Here is a 24,334-nt window from a genome sequence, read left to right as displayed (position 1 = left end):
AAAATGGCGCCGAAAAATGGCGGCGGCCATAGACGAACACGATTGGACGGCAGGAGGTCCTTCCGGACCCCCGCTGGACTTTTGGCAAGTCTCGTGGGGGTCAGGAGGCCCCCCACAAGCTGGCCAAAAGTTCCTGGAGGTCCAGCGGGGGTCAGGGAGCGATTTCCCACCGCGAATCGTTTTCGTACGGAAAATGGCGCCGGCAGGAGATCGACTGCAGGAGGTCGTTCAGCGAGGCGCCGGAACCCTCGCTGAACGACCTCCTGCAGTCGATCTCCTGCCGGCGCCATTTTCCGTACGAAAACGATTCGCGGCGGGAAATCGCTCCCTGACCCCCGCTGGACCTCCAGGAACTTTTGGCCAGCTTGGGGGGGGGGCCTCCTGACCCCCACAAGACTTGCCAAAAGTCCAGCGGGGGTCCGGAAGGACCTCCTGCCGTCCAATCGTGTTCGTCTATGGCCGCCGCCATTTTTCGGTGCCATTTTGGAAAATGGCGCCGGCTGAAGACAACAAGATTCAGTAGCAGGAGCCCGTTCAGGACCGCTGCCGTTCCGGACCGCCGCTGGACCCGCAGGTTATTTAAGTCATTTGGGGGGGGGGTTCGGGAGGGTGGGGGATTTAATTTAAAGGGTCGGGGGTGGGTTTTAGGGGGTTTTAATGTGCCGGTTTTGCGATTTTACGTTTTTTCGATTTTTCACGATTTTTCCGATTTTTCACGATATTTTACCCACCCAAATGGCAACAATACGATTCCCTCCCCCTCCCAGCCGAAATCGATCGTTAAGACGATCGAGGACACGATTCACATCTCTAGTATAGAACATGGGGATTGCGATGGAGAGGAGCTCTTACTAGCTGGAGGTGAAAAAAGTGCTCATGGTTCTGGAAAAGCTTGGCTGAAGAGCCAGGTTTTAAGTTTCTTTTTGAATGAAGAGTGGCAGAGCTCTAGACGGATGTCTGGCGGGAGCGTGTTCCATTGAACGGGGCCTGCTAAAGATATGGCACATTTCTGAAGCGAGGATTTTGTTGAAGGTACATAGAGTGTGCCTTTATATGCTCCTCTGATAGGTCTAGATGAAGAGTGAAGACGTAGTTGAGTGCTTAGGTGGAGTGGGGATATATTGTGAATGGATTTATGAATTGCTATGTGCACTTTATAGAGAATCCTATGCTTAATTGGCAGCCAGTGGAGGAGATTGAGTATGGGGGTTATGTGATCTCTTTTATTCGTATTGGTAAGGATTCTGGCTGCAGAGTTTTGAACCATTTGGAGGGGGGAAAATCATTGAAGTGAAGAAGTGGTTTCAGCTTTCTCAGGACTTGTAGCTTGTAGAAACAGTCTTTAGTGGTGGTGCTTATACATTTTTTAAGGTTAAGCTGATTGTCTAGCATGACGCCTAAATCTCGTATATGTGGTGAGTGATTTAATATAGGAGTGGTAGAAATGAGTGGGTCAGCTGGGTTTAGTAGCTTGTTATTGACATCTTGATTGATGGTTAGGATCTCGGTTTTGTTGTTGTTAAGAATGAGGCTAAGGCTGGAGAGAAGATGATTGATTAGTTGCAAGCAATTGTTCCAGTGAATCAAGGTTTTGTGTAAGGATTCTGAGATTGGGATGAGTATTTGGATGTCATCCACGTAGAGGTAGTGTGTTAGATTTAGTTTAGTAAGTAGTCGACAGAGAGGGAGAAGGTAAATGTTGAAGAGGGTTGGGGAGAGGGAGGAACCTTGAGGGACTCCCTGGTTGGATGGGACTGGGTGTGATTCTTTGTTGTTTATCTTTACCTTGAATTGTCTATTAGCCAGGAAGGACTTGAACCAGCTGAGGACTGTTCCCTTAATGCCTATGTCTGCCAGACCTTTTAATAAAGATGAATGGTTGACAGTGTCAAAGGCCTCAGAGAGATCTAATAGGATCAAGAGATGTGGTTGTTTTTTGTCCATATTAGCTAGAATAGTGTCGGTAAGAGAGATAAGTAGAGATTCCGTGCTTAACGATTTACGAAAGCCGTACTGGGATGGTGCAAGAATGTGGTTTTCTTCCAGGTACTCGGATAGTTGTTTATTGACTATCTTTTCCATAAGTTTGGCGATCATTGGCAAATTGGCTATTGGGCGGAAGTTAGCTGGATATGTGGTCGGTAGGTTCGGTTTTTTTAGTAGAGGTTTAAGAATAGCTAGCTTAAGTTGGTCAGGAACTAGACCTTGGGAAAGAGAGCAATTAATGATGTCTGCAATTGGCTTTGAAATGGTGTTCCTTATTGTGATGAGGAGGTTGGTTGGAATTGTGTCTAAGGGATGAGAGGATGGTTTCATTTTCTTGAGTATGTTTTCTATCTCAAGAGCTGATGTAGTCTCGAAAGTTTCCAGAGTCAAATTTAGTTGAGGTGGGGTAGTGGGTGGAAGTGGAGATGAACTAGGTGATGAGAAAGAGACAGTCAATTTATCAATTTTTTCCTTGAAGTATTCAGCTAATTCAGAGGCTTTGTTGAGCGCTTGATCATCTGGGATGGTAGGAGGGGATGGTTTAGTGAGGGCTGAGACGTAGGAGAATAGTGCTTTCGAATCAAAGATGAAATGATGTATTTTTTTAGAGAAAAAATATCTCTTTGTTCTAAGTATGGTGATCCTGTAGGCATTGAGAGTGGTTTTATAAATAGCTAATATTGTGGGGGATGGGTTTTTTCTCCATGTGTGTTCTTTATTTCTCAGCTCTTGTTTAAGCAGCTTCAGTTCAGTGGTGAACCAGGGTTTCCTGTTGTCTGGCGAAGGTTGTACTACTTTTGTGATGGAAGAGCAGGTTAGGTCTGCGATCTTTTTGATGATGTTGCACCATGAGGTGGTGGCTGTAGTTGCGTTGGAAAGATCAAGTTGTGATAATTCATTAGAGAGCTGGTTGACGAGAAGGTCTGTAGAACAAGGTTTCCTGAATTGAATAGTGGTTTTTGGGAATGAAATGGGAGGATGTTCTGATAGCTTGAAGGTCATGTTGATAATTTGATGGTCCATCCAAGGGACAGGTGAACATGATATGTAGCCGGGGGCGAGATGCACTGATTGATGAAAATAAGGTCCAGCGTGTGGCCTGCTTTGTGGGTTGGGCTTTTTATAATTTGTGTGAAACCCATATAGCTGAGTGCCGAGAGTAGGGTAACACAGTTTGGTGATTGTGGTGAAGCATCGACATGTATGTTGAAGTCTCCCAATAAAATGGCAGGTTTGTCTGGGATGAAATATTTGGCAGTAAGTTCAATGACAGTTGAGGGGTCCGAGTCTAAAGTTCCTGGAGGAGCGTAGATTAGGCCAATTTGTTGATGATCAGATTTAAAAACAGAGAACTCTATGTTCGATGTGGTATTTGAATATTGTAAAGTTATACCTAGTCCTTTCTTGGCTGCTAGGAGCAAACCTCCTCCCCTTCTTTTGGATCTAGGGATGGAGAAAAGGTCGTAAAGCTGGGTAGGTAGTTGGTTTAATAGAACTAAATCTGTGGGTTTCAACCATGTTTCTGTGATTTCACAGATATCTGGGTTTACTTCAGTGAGGTAATCGTTTAAGATGTGTGTTTTTTTCGAAAGCGATTGTGCGTTGAATAGCGTTAGAGATAGAAGAGATAGGCCTAGGAATTGAGTGATTGGTGAGATCATTATTGGAATTAGCCTTTGTTGACGGTTGTAATGTTGTGGGAGAGGTTTAGTTTGAGGTTTGCGTTGTTTCCTGATGATTGGTATGGAGTATGAACCATGGAAAAATGGTGATGTATGGGGATTGGGAATCCAGGTAGCATGTTGATCTGTTTGTATGGTAAATGAGAGTATAGTAGAGTGTTGCTCGAGTGCTAAACTAGGCTGAAAAATTTGTAAGTAGAATTAGAATGTGCAGGATGAATTGTTGGCTGTTTGCTGGAGGCAATTGGATGTCAGCTAGAGTATGGAAGCTGATTCTTGGTTAAAGTTATGAGATGGCTGATGAGGTTGGATGAGTTCTGATGGTTGTAGGATGTGTGCTGAGCGAGGTTATAGGCTGGCAAGGTGAGGCAGAATGAGCGTTAGGGGAAGCTGGATTGGATCAGGAGGAAGTTGGTAGTAGACAGAAAACTATGCTGAGGCGCAGATGTATGTATAGAGCGGGCTTTTTTTTTCCTTTCTTTTTTAATTTTCTTTTATTTTTATTCTTGGTTCTCCTGGTACTCACAAGTGGCAGGCCCCTTAGGTCGCACTCCTTCGGGCGTGCGACGCCGCCGGGATTGAGTTTAAATTTAAAGGGCCAGAAACTGGCTTCTGATTGGCCCGATGCTGGCTTTAGGGGCACAGATCCCTCCCCGTTCTGGTTCCTGGGCTTGTGGCATTTTTAGGTTTAAATTTGTTTTCCTGTTGATGATGAATGCCCGGGATCGATTCCTGTCTCCCTTGCATGACTCACCTGACTTGGATCTTGTTACCTATGGTCTTGAATTGCAACGCAGACTTCTACTCAGGAAATGATGGAGCTTTAAGTAGACAATGAATCAGATTCTGTTCTCAGAGGCTGCACGAAGGGGCGTACAAAGGGGCAAGCCCCTTTGTTGCACGGCGCCGGATAAAGGGAAAATTTAAAGTCCCTCTCCTCTCCCTGATTGGATGGTAAGTCTGGTGGGAGGGTCTTCGGTGTTGTGCGATGCTGTCTGCACGATCGTGGTTCAGGCTCGGCGGGGGGAAGCGATTAAAAGGCCTTACCCCAATGGGTCTGGGTGCCGATCGCGCAGGCCTCCCTCCTTAAGCGGCAGCAGAAGCGGCAGCGGTAGTGTCAGCAGCAGCGGCAGCCTCAGGTAGATGGTGACAGCGACGCCGGAGAGAGGGAAAATTTAAAGTCCCTCTCCTCTCCCCGATTGGATGGTAAGTCTGGTGGGAGGGTCTTCGGTGTTGTGCGATGCTGTCTACGCAATTGCGGTTCAGGCTTGCGGGGGGAAGGGATCTTCTGGAGAATCCTTTGATGAGGAACTCAGGGATAGTCAGAAAGAGAAAAAAAAAAAACAGTACAATTCGATGCACCAGTGGGTGGAAATAGGGACATTAATCACGATCAGTCCTTTTTTGTTGTTATTTGAGTTAGCAGTCTACTAGAGAGTTAGCAATCTGTTGTTATTTAGGAGAGTTGTAGGTGGATCCTTGGACCAGTGGCAGATGACCACGCCCCTGGGGGAAGATCCCGAGAGGGACCACCGGTCAGGCTCAGAGTTAGGAGACAGACACACACTAGTTCTTTTATTAGACAGTGTACTGAACCACCAGAGGTGGCAGTAGTGAGCTGGAATGCCCGGCTGGGCTGTAGTCCCTCAAATACTGGAACAGCGATCCCTGGAGGCTGAGCTGTAGAGAAACTGAAATATAGTGAGTAGGCCGAGTATGCAGAGTTCATGTACCGAACCTGATGGTAACACTCACACAATGTCTCATAGAAGCCCAGGAGCTGGAATGTATTGGCCCTCGAGGAGCGAGTACCTGGTTCCAGGGAAAGCTCTGAGAGAGTGATGGCAACTCACTGATGTAGTTGGCAATGATGACTTCCAGGCAGAAGAGAATATGGAGCAAGTCTGGGAACGAGGACCCTCGAGGAGCCAGTACCGGTTCCAGACTGTCACCTGAAAAACAAAGGAGAGAGCAAGGATCCCGCGGAGCAGGTACCCCTGGTAAGTCCGAGGAGGCAGAGTAGCTTAGGTAGAGTAACCCCTATCCTTACTAACTCCATCTGTTAGCAAATTCTAAGACCTTATATATCCATCGCGTGTGACGTCATCTCAGGGGGACGCTCCTGAGGTTCGCGCCATCGCCGGTACTTCAGTCGGGGCTGTGCCGCATGTGCGCCCCTAGGCCTCCAAGAAACATGGCGGGTTGCAGCATCCAGCCGGTCCAGGGATGCCGGAGGACTTCGGCAGAAGGACGCCGCAGCAGCCGATCTTCCCACGGGCGAAGAGGGAAGTGCCAAAGAGGTAAGGAGGGCGGAGAGAGGGAGTTGGGAACCAACAGACACATTTTTAGACAAGAGAGAACCATTCAAGACCTATAGCTGGAATACACAACAGAACAGGTGATACCAAGGATTACAGCAATCGGATCTGGTCAGGGGGATCACCCATTTACAACAGTAAGCATTTGTAATGTATTCAGTTTTTCTTCAAGGACTTTAACATTAGGGGAGATTTCAGTTTTATAAAAAGGTCTGTTTTTTGTTCCTACAACTTATTAGAATGCTTTTGATACATGGACATTTTTACATATGTTTATTCAGAAATTGAGGATAGCTTACTATTTTTCAAGGAATTCGGAATCTCAAAGTGGTACGGCTTTGGCCCACAGAACAGGAGGGGTGCAAACGGGGCAAGCTGATCCATTGATCACCTCATTTGAGATGTTATTCTTGAAGGATTTGGAGGGTATGGAACAGTCCCATCAGTTCTATTATAACAATTTGAATAAAGTTGAAAGGGAAATGTGTAATACTCTGGGGTCGGATCCACTGTTGTTACCTGTCTGGTGGCTAAAGGGGGAGGAGTGGTGGTTCAGGATAAGGAGAAGTATATTACCGAGCATCGAGACAGGTGACTGAATTCTATGAGAGGCTGGAAAATGATCCCAATGATCAGTTGTATAAGACGATTTGTGACAAGTTGCAGGAGGCTAGACAAGCAGGGATCATTACTTCAAAGGAACAGCTTTTCTGTTGTAAAAGCATTCAGTCATACCAAAATTTTACTTAGTTCCAAAGATCCACAAATCATTTGAGAACCCACCAGGACTGCCTAAAGTATCGGGTATTGGATCTCTCCTCAAACCTTTATCAAAGTTTGTGGACTCTTTTTTAAGACCAATTGTCCCTTTAAGTAAATCATATATCCAGGACTTGACTTATTTGCTCCAACTCCTTAGGACAATCAGTGAAGTTCAAGAACATGGATATTTGTGACAGCAGATATTACCTCACTATACACAAATATTCTACAATTAGCAGCAGTGTCAGTTATTGAGAAGGTTTTGGGGACTACATCAATGTCTGCCTGGTGTAGGGAGCTGATTACTGAATATAGCCCTGATTAAATGTTTTTTTAAGTTCCAGGAAAACATCTTTCATCAGCTTAAGGGAACAAAAATGGGGGCTACTATGACCCTCTCAGTGGTGTGCTTCCATGTAGCAACATTTGAGGAACAGTTCTTATATCCTTCTAGGTTTTGAGATCATGTAAGAGTTTGGGTAAGATTCATTGATGATATGTTTTTTATTTGGATGTTATCTGAGATGGAATTGGTGTTCTTTAAGGGTTGGTTGAATACCAGGAATAAAATCCTCCATTTTACATTTCAAAGTAGTTATGAAAGAGTACTGTTTTTTGGACATAATGATTTTTAAGCATGAGCACAGTCTAAGAACGTCCATTTTTAATAAATAGACAGTAATACATTGCTCTCCTTTGACAGTCATAATTCAAGAAGATTAAAAGAAAACATCTCAGTGGGTCAATTTTTAAGGTTGCAGCATCTGTGCATGTCTTTGGGCAATTTTAATAACTAACATTAATTAACGTGCATATAATCGAGCTCAATATGCGAACAAAGAGCTGTTGGTACAGCCCTCTGTAGAATAACATTGACTAGGATGATTTGTGTATTGCTGTATTCAGCCTGCACTAAGGAGGTGCAGCGGATCATTCAGAAGCACTGGCATATATTGTCCGTGTACAATGTGTTCAAAGAAAGCCCTATTTTTGTGAATACCAGGGGCAGGAATTTAAAGAACAGTCAAAATAGATGCACCTGGAAATGGGGGGGGGGGTCATTTTCCATGTGGTAGCTGTGTTATTTGCCCCAACATGTCACAGATCAGGTCATTTCAACATCCTGACTTACCCATCCGGCATCAGTTTAGAGGACTTTATTCTTGCAATTCCATCTGAGTAGATTTAGATTATGCCTTAGTTTGTCCATGCCTTAAACTGTGTATTGGGCACAATAGCAGTGCTTTAAAAACATGAATCATACATCATAAAAGCTATATAAGAACAAGGAACCTGGAGGCCCCCATTAGTCCAACATTGCCTCCAGAAAGGGCACACAGAAGATGATGTACGTGCCTTTGTCATCTAGCAAATGCAGTGTAATAGAGGAGGATATCTAACCTCCTATTCTGTCGGTATGAAAAGCAATATATTTTCAATTGGCAGACAGAGGCCTCAAGAGGGTTGAATCTGTCTGCTGAGAGGGTAGTTTTCATTTACGTGGGTTCCTTCAACATTATAGATGATAATACACTTAGCAACCCAATCATTGGTATAAAAGAGATAGAGTTATTGTGGAGTATTCTGAATAATAATGGTATGAGGGATTCAAGGACTTAGGGAGCAGTGCTGAAGTGAAATGTTCCTGACAAGAAAGTTGTGGGATTCAAGAACTTAGGGGTAATGTTAATGCGGACTCTTCTGACAATATTTCGGTAATAGTTTTTATATAAATCTCTCTCTCTCTCTCTCTCTCTCTCTCTATATATATATATATATATATTATTGGTACTTTAGATTATATACACACACACATATATATCTATCTATATCTCTATATCTCTCTCTCTATATATCTATCTATATCTATCTATATCTCTCTCTCTATATATATATCTATATCTATCTATATCTATCTATCTATATATATATATCTATATATATCTATATCTATATATATATATCTATATCTATATATATATATATATATACCTATATCTCTCTATATATATATATCTATATATATCTCTCTCCATATATCTATATCTATGTCGGTATATAAAAAATCCGAAATAAATAAATCTATATCTATATCTCTATATCTCTCTATACCTATATCTATCTCTATATATATATCTACATATCTCTCTCTCTCCATATATATATATCTATATCTATATCTATGTATATATCTATATCTATATCTCTATATCTCTCTATACCTATATCTATCTCTATATATATATCTATATATCTCTCTCTCCATATATATATATCTATATCTATCTATATCTCTATATCTCTCTATACCTATATCTCTCTCTATATATCTATATATCTCTCTCTCTCCATATATATATATATATCTATATCTAACCATGCCTACTAACATTCAAAAAAAAACTTAAGACTTGGCTGTTCCAACAAGCCTTCTCGGATCCTTCAGACTCACAATAGACAAACAACCTATTCACGAGCTACGGAACCATGCTACTATTTATGTTGCCTATTATTATGATTATCCTAACTCCTCAGATAATATTTTTTCCTGTTTAATCTGAATCCATTACAACTTTTGTGTTTAAGTTATTGCCCTTCTCGGGCCTTTTATTCTTCTTACTTCTAAGCTGTAAAGCCTCCAAGTTTATAGTCCTTGTTTAATGTAACTTACTGCTCTCTTCTGATTATATTGTACTGTTCCATTTCTGTTACAAGTTTCTCTATCCCCCGTTCGATGTAAACCGATCTGATATGGTATTTAACCATGAAGTTCGGTATAGAAAAATGCTAAATAAATAAATAAAATAAAATATATCTATATCTATATCTCTATATCTCTCTATACCTATATATCTCTCTCTATATATATCTATATATCTCTCTCTCTCCATATATATATATCTATATACATATCTATATCTATATCTATCTATATCTATATCTCTATATCTCTCTATACCTATATCTTTCTCTATATATATCTATTGTGATGGCTCACTGTCCGTGAGGCCTCGAACGCCGCTCTTCCGTCTCCAGTTCTCCGTCGCCTCCAGTTGCCCCGGTCCCTGGAGTCTGGTGTGTTCAAGTAACTCCCTGAGTCTGTGCCTCTGCTGGCCCTGGTTTTGCTGGGCTGCTGGGTTCCCTTTAGGCCGGGTTGGGGTAAGCAGTCCCCCCAATCCCCAGAGACAACACAGAGAGAGGGATAGTTCCTTCAAAGCAGTTTAATAAGTAACAACTGGATGCATTACATGGGGTTTGTCCCCTCCCCCTCCAGCCCTCTGATTCCCTTATAAGCAGTGCTAGTTCAGAGCACTCATTTACCTCCTCTGTTCAGCACTATTACAAGCCCCAACCCCACAGGCCCCTTTAGGGTAAAGAGTATACTTCACCCAGCCACCTGGATTACTCCGTATCCATGCCTGAACTGGAGGACTCCTCTATCCCTGAACCTACCTCCATCTCCTCCCCCTCTGACTCCGAAGAGCTGGGTTTTTGTGGCCAGTTCCACCAAGGGGGCACGCCCTCTTCCTCCACCTCCATGGACTCATCTGTGTCTGCCTCATTAACGTCTATGCCTGCCACCTGTTCGCCTTCAGGCTTTCCTCCCCTGTCTGGTGGTGCTTCAGGGAAGCTGGGATTCGTAGTTCTTCTCTTCCCCTGCGCCCCCTGCTGTCTGGCTCTGGTACTCTTGTTGCTCTTATGGTAGCTTGTCAGCTCCTGCCTACGGCCGGGCTGCGCTACATCACACTATATATCTCTCTCTCTCCATATATATATATATCTATATCTATATCTATATCTATCTATCTATATATCTATATATATATCTATATCTCTCTATATCTCTATCTCTCTCTATATATATATATCTATATATATCTCTCTCCATATATATATATATCTATATCTATATATATATATCTATATCTATATCTATCTATATATATATATCTATATCTCTCTATACCTATCTCTCTCTCTCTATATATATATTATTATATATATCTCTCTCCATATATCTATATCTATATCTATATCTATATCTATCTATCTCTCTCTATATATATCTATATCTATATCTATCTATATCTATATCTATCTGGATTTTATAAGATACGCGCATAGCCACGTGTATCCTCTAAAATCCTGGATCGGCGTGCGCAAGGCTGCCGATTTTGGGCAGCCGGCGTGCGCCGAGCCGCACAGCCTGCCTCCGTTCCCTCCGAGGCCGCTCCGAAATTGGAGCAGCCTCGGAGGGAACTCTCTTTCGCTCTCCCCTCACCTTCCCCTCCCTTCCTCTACCTAACCCACCCCCCCGGCGCCACGCCCCCGGTCCCTCCCCCGAAATGCCGTGCCCCGCCCCGAAACATAGCATCATTGGGTCCCGCCCCCGATACGCCCCCTTCTAAAAACTCTGGGACCTACGTGCGTCCCGGGGCTCTGCACGCTCCGGCGGCCTATGGAAAATAGGCACGCTGGCGCACAAGGCCCTGCTCACGTAAATCCGGGCGGATTTACGCGAGAAAGGCTTTTAAAATCCGCCCGATAATTGGGAACAAGATAAATTATTAATTTGGTATTTCCTTAGGTGTCATCCATCAAATAAATTTACCAAAATGAGGACTATCCAATGTTACTATTGTGGAGCCTTTATTCTGAGAGAAATCATCTGGAAACTTAGGGCTTGCCCCATTTGTTCAGAAATCTCTTCCTTGAAAAAGGAGCCGGCTGAAGTTAAAGCTGAATTAGCTGCAATAAAGTAGTTTCACTCACTTCACTTTATTCAGGAATTAATTCCCCATTACTACAGAAAAAACCAAAAGTCAAGGAAAAGGGGTTTCAAGTGGGCTCAGGTAGGATAAGACATGTGACCCACAGACACACGTTCTAGACAGCTGTGCAGCCCACAAGTCTACACCCCCCCCCCCCCCCACACACACACACACACACACTCACACAGGGCATTAAGGAACTCAAAAAACAACAGGATTACAGTGGGCTCTGGTAGAATAAGACCTGTGATGTGGAAACACACGCTGTATCAAGTGACACAAGTACAAAACACCTTCTCTGTATTAGATATTGAACAAGTTCTTGAGAAACAGATTGAGGTGTTATCTGAACAGAAAGAAGAAACCCAATGCATACAGAAATTTCATAATACAATCAGTATCCAAAGGAAAAAGCTCATTGCGCTGAATGACTTTGTCATCAGAGGCACTAATCTGGGAACTTTCAGAGAGGATAACACTATAGTTAAAAGCCTCCCAGGATCATCGGCCAGCAGAAATGCTATTCAAATAGTGAACATGATCAAAGAAGAAAGCAAAGACTCTAACGTTGTTTGCTAGAAACAGCATTCAAGCAGTACAGAGAGATTTCCAGTCTCTAGTGAAGCAGATTAGTCACATGGTGACAGTTATTGCCTTTTTAGAATTGTTATCTGTTCATAAAAAGGGGAAGGAGATGCTAAGCCATATTAATAATTTCAATGTATGGCTCAAATCCTGATGTAAGGAGCAACATTTTGGATTTATTGGGGGTTGGGACCGTGTATGGAACAGTAAAAATATCTTTGTCAAAGATTGCTTACATCTGTCTGTGGCATGAAAAAGGATCTTAAGAAATAAATTCAAATCTTATGTCATAAGGCATTTAAACTAGATGCTGGGGGTGGCAGTAAGAAATTAGAATGTCACTCCCCAAATACAAATGCAATGGAAAAGGGTGAAGAGGATAACACAACTCAACAAAATAAATCACAAAAGTAGTGCAAGAAAAGCAGTAACCTGAACGAGAAAAGCTGGAAAGCAATGAGCACAAAAACTCATGGTTTGGGCAATAAAATCCCAGATCTGCAAGCCCTAATGGTGGAGGTGGACTTGGACGTTGTTGCTGTCATGGAGATGTGTTTCACAGAATCTCATGATCGGGATACGGCAATGCCATGCTATAACTTGTTAAGGAAGGACAGAGAGGACAGGAAAGGGGGAGGAGTGGCTTTTTATGTCAGAAACAATATCCAAGCATCTGAGCTGCAAGGAAGATGGGCAAAGAAGAAGCACTATGGGCCAACCTAAAAAAAGATGATAGGGCATTCATTTTTATTGGACTGGTTTACAGGCCTCCAAATCAAATGGAAGAGCTTAACAGAGACCTGGTTGAAGACATCCAAAGATGGGAAAGAAGGGAGAAGTGGTGATTGTTGGAGACTTTAATCTGCTGGATGTAGATTGGAGAATCCCTTCTGTAGAATCTAACAATAGTAGAGTGATAGTGGATAGTGAAGATTTGAATGCCTTCGGAGTGAGGAAACTCACTCCAAGATGAGATTTGGACAATGTTCTCTCCACCTAGCTTGTTGTTGCCCAGGTAGAGTGTCCCACTGTTCTGTTCGTACGTCTCGCGTTGAATGTGAAAGTGGCCCCATACCCCCTACACTAATACCTAATCCCTACCTCAAGTTACTAGGTGGGCCTACCATAGGGATACAAATACCTGTCTAGGGAGGATACACTATAGCAAGTCTCTCTCTCTCTCTCTCTCTCTCTACATCGTGAACTGCGATAAACCTTTACCGGCCTCTAGCGCACAACGTACCACAAATGAAAGAGGTGTAGCTATTGGCCGCGCTAACACTGCGGCTGTTTCGCGGCACACGATAACTCTTTCCTACTACATATACTTCGCCCCCTGAATACAAAATTAAATATTCGCAAATCGCGTTAACTGTGGTATTGTAAACTTAGGCCCTGAAGGAGTATCTCAGGGGTTAACTATAACTCTCCTCTTTCTCCAGCATTCACTGGAGACAGCAAATTGTGCAAGCTTCCTTCTGCCCCTGAGACAGGAAACCTGTCTCATAAACAAACTACTCCAGACAGGCTTGCCCCAGGAATAGATCTCACTATGTCAAACCAAAACTGCTTTCTGCCTACTTCCTCTTACACTTAGCCAGCTAGTTTAACATATCTTAAAACTGTCTCAATGTCCAGCTTATGAACCTTTACCCTCCTGGCCTGCTAGCTTACGCATAGTCAGCACAAAGGCCAGGAAGGACATTTATGGAATGTCGCTTAAACATCCAATGTATGATGTATGTATTTGCAAGACCAATGATGTAATGACAAATCTGCATGCCATGCTTTATGATGGAAATTGTGAACAATAAAAGGGAGCCCCGGGGAAGGAGGGGGGAGGTGACCTTCCCCGGGACGCGCTTCACCACGAATCCTGCCTGATGTGTCTTTATCACTGCTACAGTTAACGGCTGTTAGCGCGATTTGCGGAATTATCTCCTGCGGTAACTCCTTGGAAAATGACCCCCATAATGCCCTAGTATATTAAGCACAGGTAAATAACAAAATAAAATTGTGCTTAGCTTCAGCAAGGCTCTGGCTCATGAAGATCCCAGATCCAAAATCTGAAGATCCCAGCTCCAATATATATATATATTATAATGCCCACAACCCTTCTTTTAAACCATGCATACACACCTCATACATAACAAAAACACTTTACTAAAGCCCATACGATCAACACACTTCTAAAAGTCATAACATAATTATCATACTCCCAAAATCTCCTGAATATATATATATATATATATATATATATATATATATATATATATATATATATATATATATATGTGTGTGTGTGTGTGTCTAAAGAAAATGTCTTTTATATATATTTTTTTCTGCTCTTACTACTATATATTATAAGATGAATATAGTAAGGGTTTTTAAAATTTTCCTATTAAGCATATGGAAAACTACTTCAAGAAAATCAGTTCCAAGTAAAGCAATAATTATGTTTGATACTACTTCAGCTTCCAAAGTTTTTTTGCATTGAGAGTACAGAATTGTCAAGAAGCCCAGATAGTGGTAAAGGTCTGCCTTCATATTGTACACATAGACATTACAGAATAATTTCAAAGCATAATTTGAAAATCCTTTGATATATGACTATTTGCAAACATGACATCACATACCTGCTCTTCAAAAAGTATTTGATGTATGCACAAACCTTTGATAATTAAAAGGTATAGAAATAAATCCCATTTTTCCTCTAAATTCACCATCCAGAATGCATCTCTGTAGTTTTAGTGAAAGTGTCCGCTTAATCAGATAACCTATACATGTCTGTGCCATGTGATCGGAGGCTATGTTAATAGTGTAATGAACCCTTCAGCCTCATTACTATTAAGGCCTTGGTTTACTCCTTAAGGGGCCTACGCAATACAATGTGCTCAGCTGTGCGCACTGTATAACCAAAGTTGGATGCGGGTTGTATAGGGGCTACACAATGTGCGTCCAATGCAGAGTTCAATTAATACCGCTCATCACATACAAATGCATGTGAATGAGGCTATTAGCTATTCATTCTGCTTGCAAAAACGTTTTGTGTCTAAAATGCACATTTTTGCACTCAGAAATTATCACCTTCCCCGAGCATGCATTAATTGCTGAGTGGTCCGAAAAGCAGTACAGAAAAACAGAAAAAACTGCTTTTCTATAAATCCTCCTACTTAATATCATTGCAATATTAAGTAGGAGGAAGAAATCTTTCAAAAAAATAAAGTGCCGGCAGTTGGGTGCAGAAAACGGACACTCAGTTGACAAGCGTCTATTTCCTGAACCTCTGGCTGTGTGGCTGTGTACAGCCGATGCTCGCAGACTCCTGTTATCAAGGAGGCACTAGGGGCACACAAGCGACCCTAGTAGCTCCTTGAAAACGTGACCGCAATTTAAATATTGCATGACCGCCCCCGGGAGTAGCGCCTGTGGGCATGTTAGGAAAGTGGGCACTGACTGTTCAGCGCCCACTTTTAGAACACAATTATTGCATTGGCCCCTTAGCTAGAGACAGAGTAGGCTAGAGAGTGAGGCAAGATAACATTCATTTGCATCCCATCCCTTTGAGGGTGTTAGAATGGCCACCCCCCAGGACAGATTTTATAAGAAGCTCTCTTCTGAAAGACTCTGGATAGTGCTTTTAGGTTTTTGGAGAGTAAGTTGGCAATGAGGAGTGTTTTGCGTTGGTTTTCAGGCCTACTTAAAGGATGCAGGCCAACCCCACCTGGAGATCCTAAGCATGTTCGAGAGGTGGTTCCTATCAGTCCACTAGCTGACTGGCTGGGGCTTCTCTCTGGATTACTTATTTTCTTGATTTTGTATATTTGTGGTAGGAGGCTTTTGAGGCCCCCAGGTATCTTCTGGATCCAGGTCATGGGGACCAATGAGAAAGGATGTATGGTGGTGACCTGATGCAAGAGACAAGCTCTTTTTGATAGAAAAAGCTTTTTGGATAAAGATCAGGGAGGAAGAACTTTGCTGCCTGCCCTTTGGGGAACATCCAGAGCTGCATGTTCCAGACAGGATCCCTCCCTTCAGGGATGCAAGTGTGAAAGAAACAGAACCAAGAAGAAACATCACCTAACTGTGGTGTAGAACCACTTGAGACCTTTGAGGACCTCCATCTGGAGTCTCAACCCTGAGGAGGGAGAGGGTTTTGGACTCTCTGTGTATTAGACTGTTTTACACTTTTTTGCAGATTTGGATGGGGTTTTCCTGCCCAACTAAGAACACCCTGCCCACTTGGGAACCTCACTTAGCCAGGACCTGGAGGATGAGAGAGCCATGCACAGAAAGAGAGGAAACAAACTGTAACTAAAAGAGCTCCTGTGCTGCTGAGAACGGATTTAATTGAGCCATATCTCACCTGCTTTATCTCTAGTAAAGTAATTTCTTCCTAGTCACAAGGTCTACGGCTCCAGTGTATTTATTGGCACTCACAGCACACTTAGAGAAGGAAACAGGAACCTCTCTCCTGGGAAAGGAAAGTCACCAAAAGTCACTCCTGTTACTCCGGGCCCTGAAAGATAAGTCTTTACCCCACCAAGAAAGACTCCCGACCCTGGGGAAAACAAGACTGTGAAAAACATAGTCAGGAGTGGTTGCAGCCCTGAAGAGACATTAAGACGGTAACTTTGAAACAGTTGCGTGAGCGCACATGTATTCACCTATTCCGGCTCACGCCGAGAGACGCGACCATTATTTAATATACGGCTCTACCGCATAAGTGGGGAATTTTATTAAATACATGCGCCAACACAATTCCAAGTTCTCCGGTCCATTCCCAATTCATTCATGTAAAGGACAGGACTTCCTAACCCCCTTCCCTTTTACAATTGTTGCCCCAAACCCTTTAAGCACCCAGACCCTGCCCATAATCTGCCTCTTTTTTTTTGCTTTTCCCATTTGTGCATGAACCGGGAGACATGCGAGTACTCGGTGCTTCTTAAAATGCAGCCTTTAACGATTTAATGGTCCCATCTGGGGTAGTAGACATCCAAAGATGGGAAATTCATTAATCTCATTTACTTACATAACACTGAGTTTTATGCAGGTAAATAGCTTTGAAATATCAATGATATAAGGGTAATTATCAGTCTTTTTTGTTTCACTTTAAAATATCCTGGCCAACCAGTGCCACAAGAATTCTCTCTCTCTCTGTCTCTTCTCTCTCTATTACTATATATATTCTTCAGTGAATATTTGCCTATAGCTTCTTACTTAGATCCTAACTTGACTTTACATTTTAAAACATTGCAGAGAGGATGAAACATTTTATTATAATTTCCTGGCATTTATTTCTGCTGTGAAGGATATCAACAAGAACCCTGAGATCTTACCCAACATCACACTTGGACTTCACCTTTACAGGATTTGCAATAACGCTTTTCTATCAACTAAAGTTTTAATGGATCTGTTTTCAGAGAGGTTCTATGGCCTCCCTAATTACCAATGTAGAACAAATGGCCTGCTCACTGCTGTCATTGAAGGCCTTCCATCCGAGTTATCGATGCAGCTGTCCAAAGTGTTCAGGATCTATCACTACCCACAGGTACGATTCTCAGCATTTCACTTTATTCCCAACTATATTATCCACTCATACAGAACATTGTTCTTCTTAAGGATGAATACAGCACATTTAAAGCCTAAAGACTTCCTTCACAGGAATATCTCATTGACTTGACCTATATAGAGGGTAACCTTCAAAGCTGGAAATGTCTGTGCATAGATGTTACTCTCATTTCTTTCACTTGTACTTTCACTTTGAAATAAATGTATACAGGGAAAACTACCCACAAAGATCTACACCTGCTAAACTGTAGGTTTTGTGGGAACATTTAGATGCATAGAGGATAACTTTCATATAACTATGCGCTGCAGCATATATAATCATATATGGCTGCATGTAAATCTATGCTAGCATTTTATACCCCCCCCCGTATATCAGATACACACGCATTATAAAATACACATATCTTTACCCATGTACACTGTATGCATGGAAACGGTGTTTATCATTGCTTTGAAACTGGAAACTTTTCCTATCTATTTAAAAAGCATGACAATGTATAATTTGTATTAGGAAATAACATAGGACGTATTCAAGGTAGTACCAAATTATGCAAATAAATTGGCAAAACGATAAATATTCTCATATAAATCATATTAATCAGTTTACCACATAGTCCACCATTTTACCCAGCTCATCTCCAGATCATCAAGATCCTTCTGGTTCTTCAGCCTGAACTCCCTCAGTTCACTCAGACCACCATCCAACAAAAAAAGATACTACAAACACTTTAAATATCACTTCTGCAGGATAATTAGGAAGTGTAAAATTACATGAGTAAGTTGCTGAATCTACGTACAAAAGCCTGTTTTAAAACTGTGACTTATCTTGCATCACTGTTGCTCCACCGCTGGGTTTCTTTTTACTTTAATACCTGGACAACGATAAGAGTCTCCTCGGAAGCAGCTGCCCTCACTGAGAGCCCATTGGAATAACTAGAAAGTAGTCGGTAAGCGGACCCTTATTTCTTTGCTTGAGACTATTTCCTTTTTAAATATATATGCCGCACACGAAGAGAAAGGGGAAGGTGAGGGAGGGTACCTCGACTCCATCCTTACCTTCCCCTGCCCAAACAAAGATTAAGGAATTCTTTGCCGCAGTAGGGGATACCCCTGGACAGTCGGCTGGGACTTTGGTTTTGGAGCAAAGCCTTAATCCTCTCGACGAAATATCGTTGAGTCCAGGGGCTCCTGAGACTCCCTCACCCCCGGTCCATAAAAAATCTGCTGATTCTACATCTCCCATCCGACCTAAGATGTCATCAATGGGAGAGGTGTTCGAGGCAGAAACAGCTGATGGGAAAAATGGACAGAGTCAAGGCGAGAAAGTTTTGATCGCCTTGAAGGAGAGGAACATCGGGATATTAAGTGGGATTGGCAAAATAAAGCCATTTCCCACAGAGGGAGAAGGCACATTAGAAAAGGGTGTGTAGGAGATATTCCCTTAGGAAAAATGTTCAAAATACTTATAGACTTTAGATGCTATATGGAGTGCTGTATCGGTAATAGAAAAAACAATGATTTCCTTGACTCAAGCCTTTCGAGGCTTTCAAGAACAAAATGCAATTGTTAATCCGGTAGTATTGTCTAATTCTAATAAATTACAAAATCTAGACTCTCAAGTAGCTCAGATAAGAGAAGTTCAGTCAAATTTGATCCAGGGTGAATCTAGAACAGATAAGAGAATAGAGTCTTGAGAACAGACTTAGATATAATAATCTAAGAATGGTAAACTTCCCCAAGTGCAAACTTGTTTCCCCTAAGGAACAATTAAATAATTATTTTCGGGAATTGTTAACTCTCTCTCCAACTAATATGCCCAGTATAATTAAAGCATATTTTGTGTCAGATAATTCTAAGAAATCTGTAGGGGAAGATATTCTTAAAAATGACTTTCCAGTAGTATCCCCCTTACAAGATCTTTCGGGATTTTTAGAAACTTCCCAAGAAAAACAGAGAGAGGAGGGGTATATTATTAGTTACTTTTGCCTCTTCTGTTGAGAGAGACAACATATTAAGAACTTTCCTTAGGAATAGGAATAAACAGTACTTGGGTGAAAAGGTTTGGATATACACTGACGTAGTTAGAACAACGCAATTACGTCGTAAAAAATTCTTGAATTTGTGTCCTAGAGTTCATGCCCTGGGTGCGCAGATACTGATCAAATGTCCTTGTAGAGGTGTTATAACAATAGAGAAAGAACGATATGTATTTTTTGAACCAGATCTATTAGAAAAATTTTTGGTTTCAAGAGAACAGCAACCTAACTCTGAAGTGAACTCAGTAGGTAAATAATTATACCCTATCACTTTCTAAATATGAAAATAGAAATAGTTAATATGGTTAATTGTATGCTCTTTTTTTTCTTACAATGATCTCTCAGAATTTCATAGTAAAATAAGGATATAGCATAAATGAAAAATGTTATGTATGATAATGTTTAAAATTATTTATATGGTTATATACTATATAATATGTAATGCTATTCCTTATGATAAGGTATGTAATCCTTATTTGTGTTCATTTGTAAAATTAATAAAGTATAAATAGTAAAAACAAAACAAAACAAACAACTCTGTGTGACTGATCAAAATATCTAAAAAGCTAACCTGTTAGGGATTCACTTGGTATGTAAACTAAATTCTCATCTTGGATAATTAACCACACAAAGAATTTCAGCCAGAAATGGTGGCAGTGGAAGGCATATTTGGATCTCATTCCAATCCACCCAAAAAAGCAACATTAGTCCTAGTAGACAACACAATCTACTTTGTCCTCACCCCACCCATATCTCCCAGCTTATGGTAGGCAACCATCATCCTGTGGGCCAAACCCAGGCTGATGACCTGCATTTTTCTGCCTTCCTACCTTCTCCAATTGCCCCACTATCTCCAGTCTGGCAGTGTCTTGTAATTTGCTCTTCCCAAATGGCCTGATATTGGGGACCTTTTTTGATTACATTGATGTGGGTGTCAGTGGCTGGCAGTGGCTTTTTCTTCTTAAAGCCATAGCACAGTGTAGCAAGAGCAGCACGGACCCACTGGAATCTGCAGCTGGGCCGGTAGGGGAGTGGTGCGATCCTACTGGAATAGGAAGGAGATTCATGGCATGGAAAGCTGGAAGGGGAATAAAGCCACAGCTGGGTCAGCCCCCATGGCTCAAAGTCTTCCCATTGTCCCCTGGGACTGAAGAAGGAGACGGCTGCTGCTTCTAGAGGGGGAAAAAAGTGAATGAGAGGAATCTGAGTGTGCGTGAGTGTGAGGGTCTGAGGGAGATCCTCTGTGTAAGTACTGTATGTGTGTATGATTGAAAGACTGGATATCTGATAGAAAGTGAGAGAGAGCATGTGCATATGTGTGTATGTGTGTGTATGTGTGTCTGTGTGTGGGGGTGACTGTGTGTGTGTGTGTGAGAGAGAGAGAAAGATAGCACATTTGTGTGCATGTGCAACAACCCCCTTTCCTCTTTGCTTTCTAATCCATGTTTATCTCAGGGCATCAAGTGAGGGTGGGGGTGCGGGGCAGATTTTAGGATTTCCAATGCGGACACCACAGCCACAGAGTCCGATGAGCACCCCTAATGAGGTTCTGCTTAAAAAATGTTTCACCATCCCTGCCCTGTGTTGCCAGCTCCTGTCACTTTGAAACAGGAGGTGGTGAGCATGGCCTCCCTCCTCACTCATCCCCTGCTGGGTCCTGCATGGCATTTTGAATCAAGTGATTCAGAGCACAATGCTCAGGCCCCACCCCCAGCCAGGCTGGATGGAGGATACGTTGGCAGACTTTCTCCACATGTTTTGAAATGAGAGAGCTGGTGAGCAAGGTGATACAGATGAGGCAGGGAAGGAATGAACCGGATATTGTTGAGGGGGTGTGAACTAGGGGAGATAGTGAACCAGGGTGAGAGGTTAGTGGGGTGGAGGGAATTAAATTATTAAGGTAAGGAGTTTGTGGAGGTGGAGGGAAGGAATGGGGATGCGTGAGGCGAAGCCATCCCCACTCTCCTCACAGCATCGCACCTCCTTCCCTCCCTTAAGCCCTTGTCTTTCTCTACCCTTCTCCTACCCTATTACCCCTTCTCTCTCTTTGGCCTCCCTTTCCCTTCAGCTTCCCTCCTTCTCCTTTTCCCTGCTACCACCACCAAATTCCTTTTTTTGTTTCCTCCTGCCCTGACCCATATCCCTATCCATACCCATACACCTACCCCCCCCCCCCCCCCCCCAACAAGATAATCAACAAATACTCAGCAAACTCAACATAATACTGCACTATGCTGAGGGCACAGAGCTTTTGTTTTCTTGGAGGCATAAATTTCTTCCTTACCCCAGACAATTCATCTTTCTCTCCTCCTCACCTTCAACCCCCCTCCCTTTTTCTCTTTAACACCCCCTCTATCCCCATTTCTCTTCTCCTTCAGCATTTGACCTCTCTCCCTATCCCCACACCTTTTTGCTCTCTTCCCATCTCCCTTTTGTTCTGTCTTCATCACCATCCATCTCTCCCCATCCCTCCTCTCCACCCTTTAGCACTCCACATGCAAACTATTCCTGGGGGAACTGTGCAAAAAAAATAAATAAATTCTGCCCACAAAAACAGCATTCTACAAAATTCTGCATACTTTATTTTGGTCAAAATAACTATATAAGACAGTCTTTAAGTAATTAATTTAAAATGTAATACAGAAAAAAGATATTATTTAAAGATGCAGAGGTTTAAATATGTTGAGCAGAATTTCTTTAGAAGTGCACTATAAGAGTGTCTCTTCCACCCTCTCTCCCTACTCCCCTGGCCAGTCTCGTCTCACATTGATCTCTCAAACCCCAACTCCTCCAACCTCCACTATTTCTCCCTTTCCCCTTAGGCTCAACCCAATCCACTCTATCTCCACTCCCAGGCTTTGACCCTCTCTCAGAACTGCCATTCACAAAGGCTCCCTGTGACCCTCTCTCTCTTACAGGCACTTGGACTACTTTTCTACTAATTGGAACCTCACTGTCGGGATGCCCTAATTCTAATGCATCATAAGTATCCTTTGAAGATACCTCTCTCTGAACCATGCGCTGCTGAGCGACTGTCGGCTTTCCCGTTTTTTCTAGTTTAAAAGCTGCTTTATCTCCTTTTTAAAGGTTAGCGCCAGCAGTCTGGTTCCACCCTGGTTAAGGTGGAGCCCATCCCTTCAGAAGAGAATCCCCCTTCCATAAAAGGTTCCCCAGTTCCTAACAAAACTGAATCCCTCTTCCTTGCACTATCGTCTCATCCATGCATTGAGACTCCTGAGCTCTCCCTGCCTCTGGTGACCTACGCGTGGAACAGGGAGCATTTCAGAGAATGCTACCCTGGAGGTTCTGGATTGAAGCTTTCTAACTAAGAGCCTAAATGTGGTTTCCAGAACCTCCCTCCCACATTTTCATATGTCGTTGGTGCCCACATGTACCACGACAGCCGGCTCCTTCCCATCACTGTCTAAAATCCTATCTAGGTGACGCGTGAGGTCCGCCACCTTCGCACCAGGTAGGCATGTTACCAGCCCACCAGCCACCCAGCTGTCTACATTCCTAATAATCGAATCACCAACTATGATGGCTGACCTAATCCTTCCCTCCTGGGCAGTAGGCCTTGGGGAGATATCCTCAGTCCTAAAGGACAATGCATCATCTAGAGAGCAGGTTCTTGCTACAGGATCTTTTCCTGCTGCACCTGGATGATGCTCTCCAATCATGAGACCTTCTTCCTCCAAGGCAGCACCAGGGCTGCAAGTCTGAAGTTGGGACTTGGCTACTATGTCCCTGAAGGTCTCATCTATATACCTCTCTGTCTGCCTCAGCTCCTCCAGGTCTGCCACTCTAGCCTCCAGAGATTGGACTCGTTCTCTGAGAGCCAGGAGCTCTTTGCATTGCAGGCACATGTGCAACTTCTCACCGGTGGGTAAAAAATCATACATGTGACACTCGATGCAAAAGACTGGGAAGTCCCACTATTGCTGCTGGACTGCTGCCTTCAACTCAATTTTGATCAGTTCCTAGTTAAGTTTTAGGTTGCTATGGGAGTAGGAATGTGTCTAACATCCTTTAAATGTATTAGTGAGTTCACTATATGTCTGGTAGTGGCCTACCGGGGTCTGATCAAACTCTCAATAAAGTTTTTGTTGTTGTTTTTTTTTTGGGGGGGGAAGTGGCACCTGCTTATAAATTAAAGATGAGCTGGGGTGGGTGGGCGAGCGGTGGGAGTGTTGAGAAATACAGTCTAACTTCAGTTAGTCAGCCAGAGTGACTCACTGGTCTCTTGACTAACAAATGTTGGTTCCTATTCAAACCAAATCATATTACCTCAACACCTTTCCAAGGTGAGTAACTGAGCTGAAATTTTCAACCTTTTTACTTAGGTATACAAGGCGCATCCGGGGGCATGGTGGTGGGCTGGGGGCGTGTCCTGGGATGGGCTCCACTAGCAACTGCTGAGGGCTACACCATGTTCACCCGAGAGGAGCATAGGCTCTGCTCGAAGCACATCAGGGCCTGTTCCATCTTTACTGCATAGCAACACAAAGTGTAATATTCAACAGGTCTTCTCTAACAATATTCTTAGGTCACACACATAAGAAGAACTTGTTGCTTTATAATTTATAACGTCAACATTTTATTTCTACAATCACATGTATTAC

General features: G+C 42.7%; 1 protein-coding gene across 1 annotated transcript in view; it reads left to right on the top strand.

Annotated features, from left to right (window-relative positions):
• LOC115077656 (vomeronasal type-2 receptor 26-like) overlaps window positions 1-24,334 on the top strand; it is a 150,506-nt gene that overhangs the window by 41,012 nt on the left and 85,160 nt on the right. Inside the window, exons 2-3 of the mRNA XM_029579952.1 lie at window positions 6,268-6,412; window positions 17,367-17,656. Of these exons, the coding sequence (XP_029435812.1) occupies window positions 6,268-6,412; window positions 17,367-17,656 (435 nt within the window). The remainder of the gene's footprint in view (window positions 1-6,267; window positions 6,413-17,366; window positions 17,657-24,334) is intronic.

Source organism: Rhinatrema bivittatum, chromosome 16 (genome assembly GCF_901001135.1).
Source record: "Rhinatrema bivittatum chromosome 16, aRhiBiv1.1, whole genome shotgun sequence".
Taxonomy (NCBI): Eukaryota; Metazoa; Chordata; class Amphibia; order Gymnophiona; family Rhinatrematidae; genus Rhinatrema; species Rhinatrema bivittatum.
This window is presented reverse-complemented; position numbering and strand designations above follow the sequence as displayed.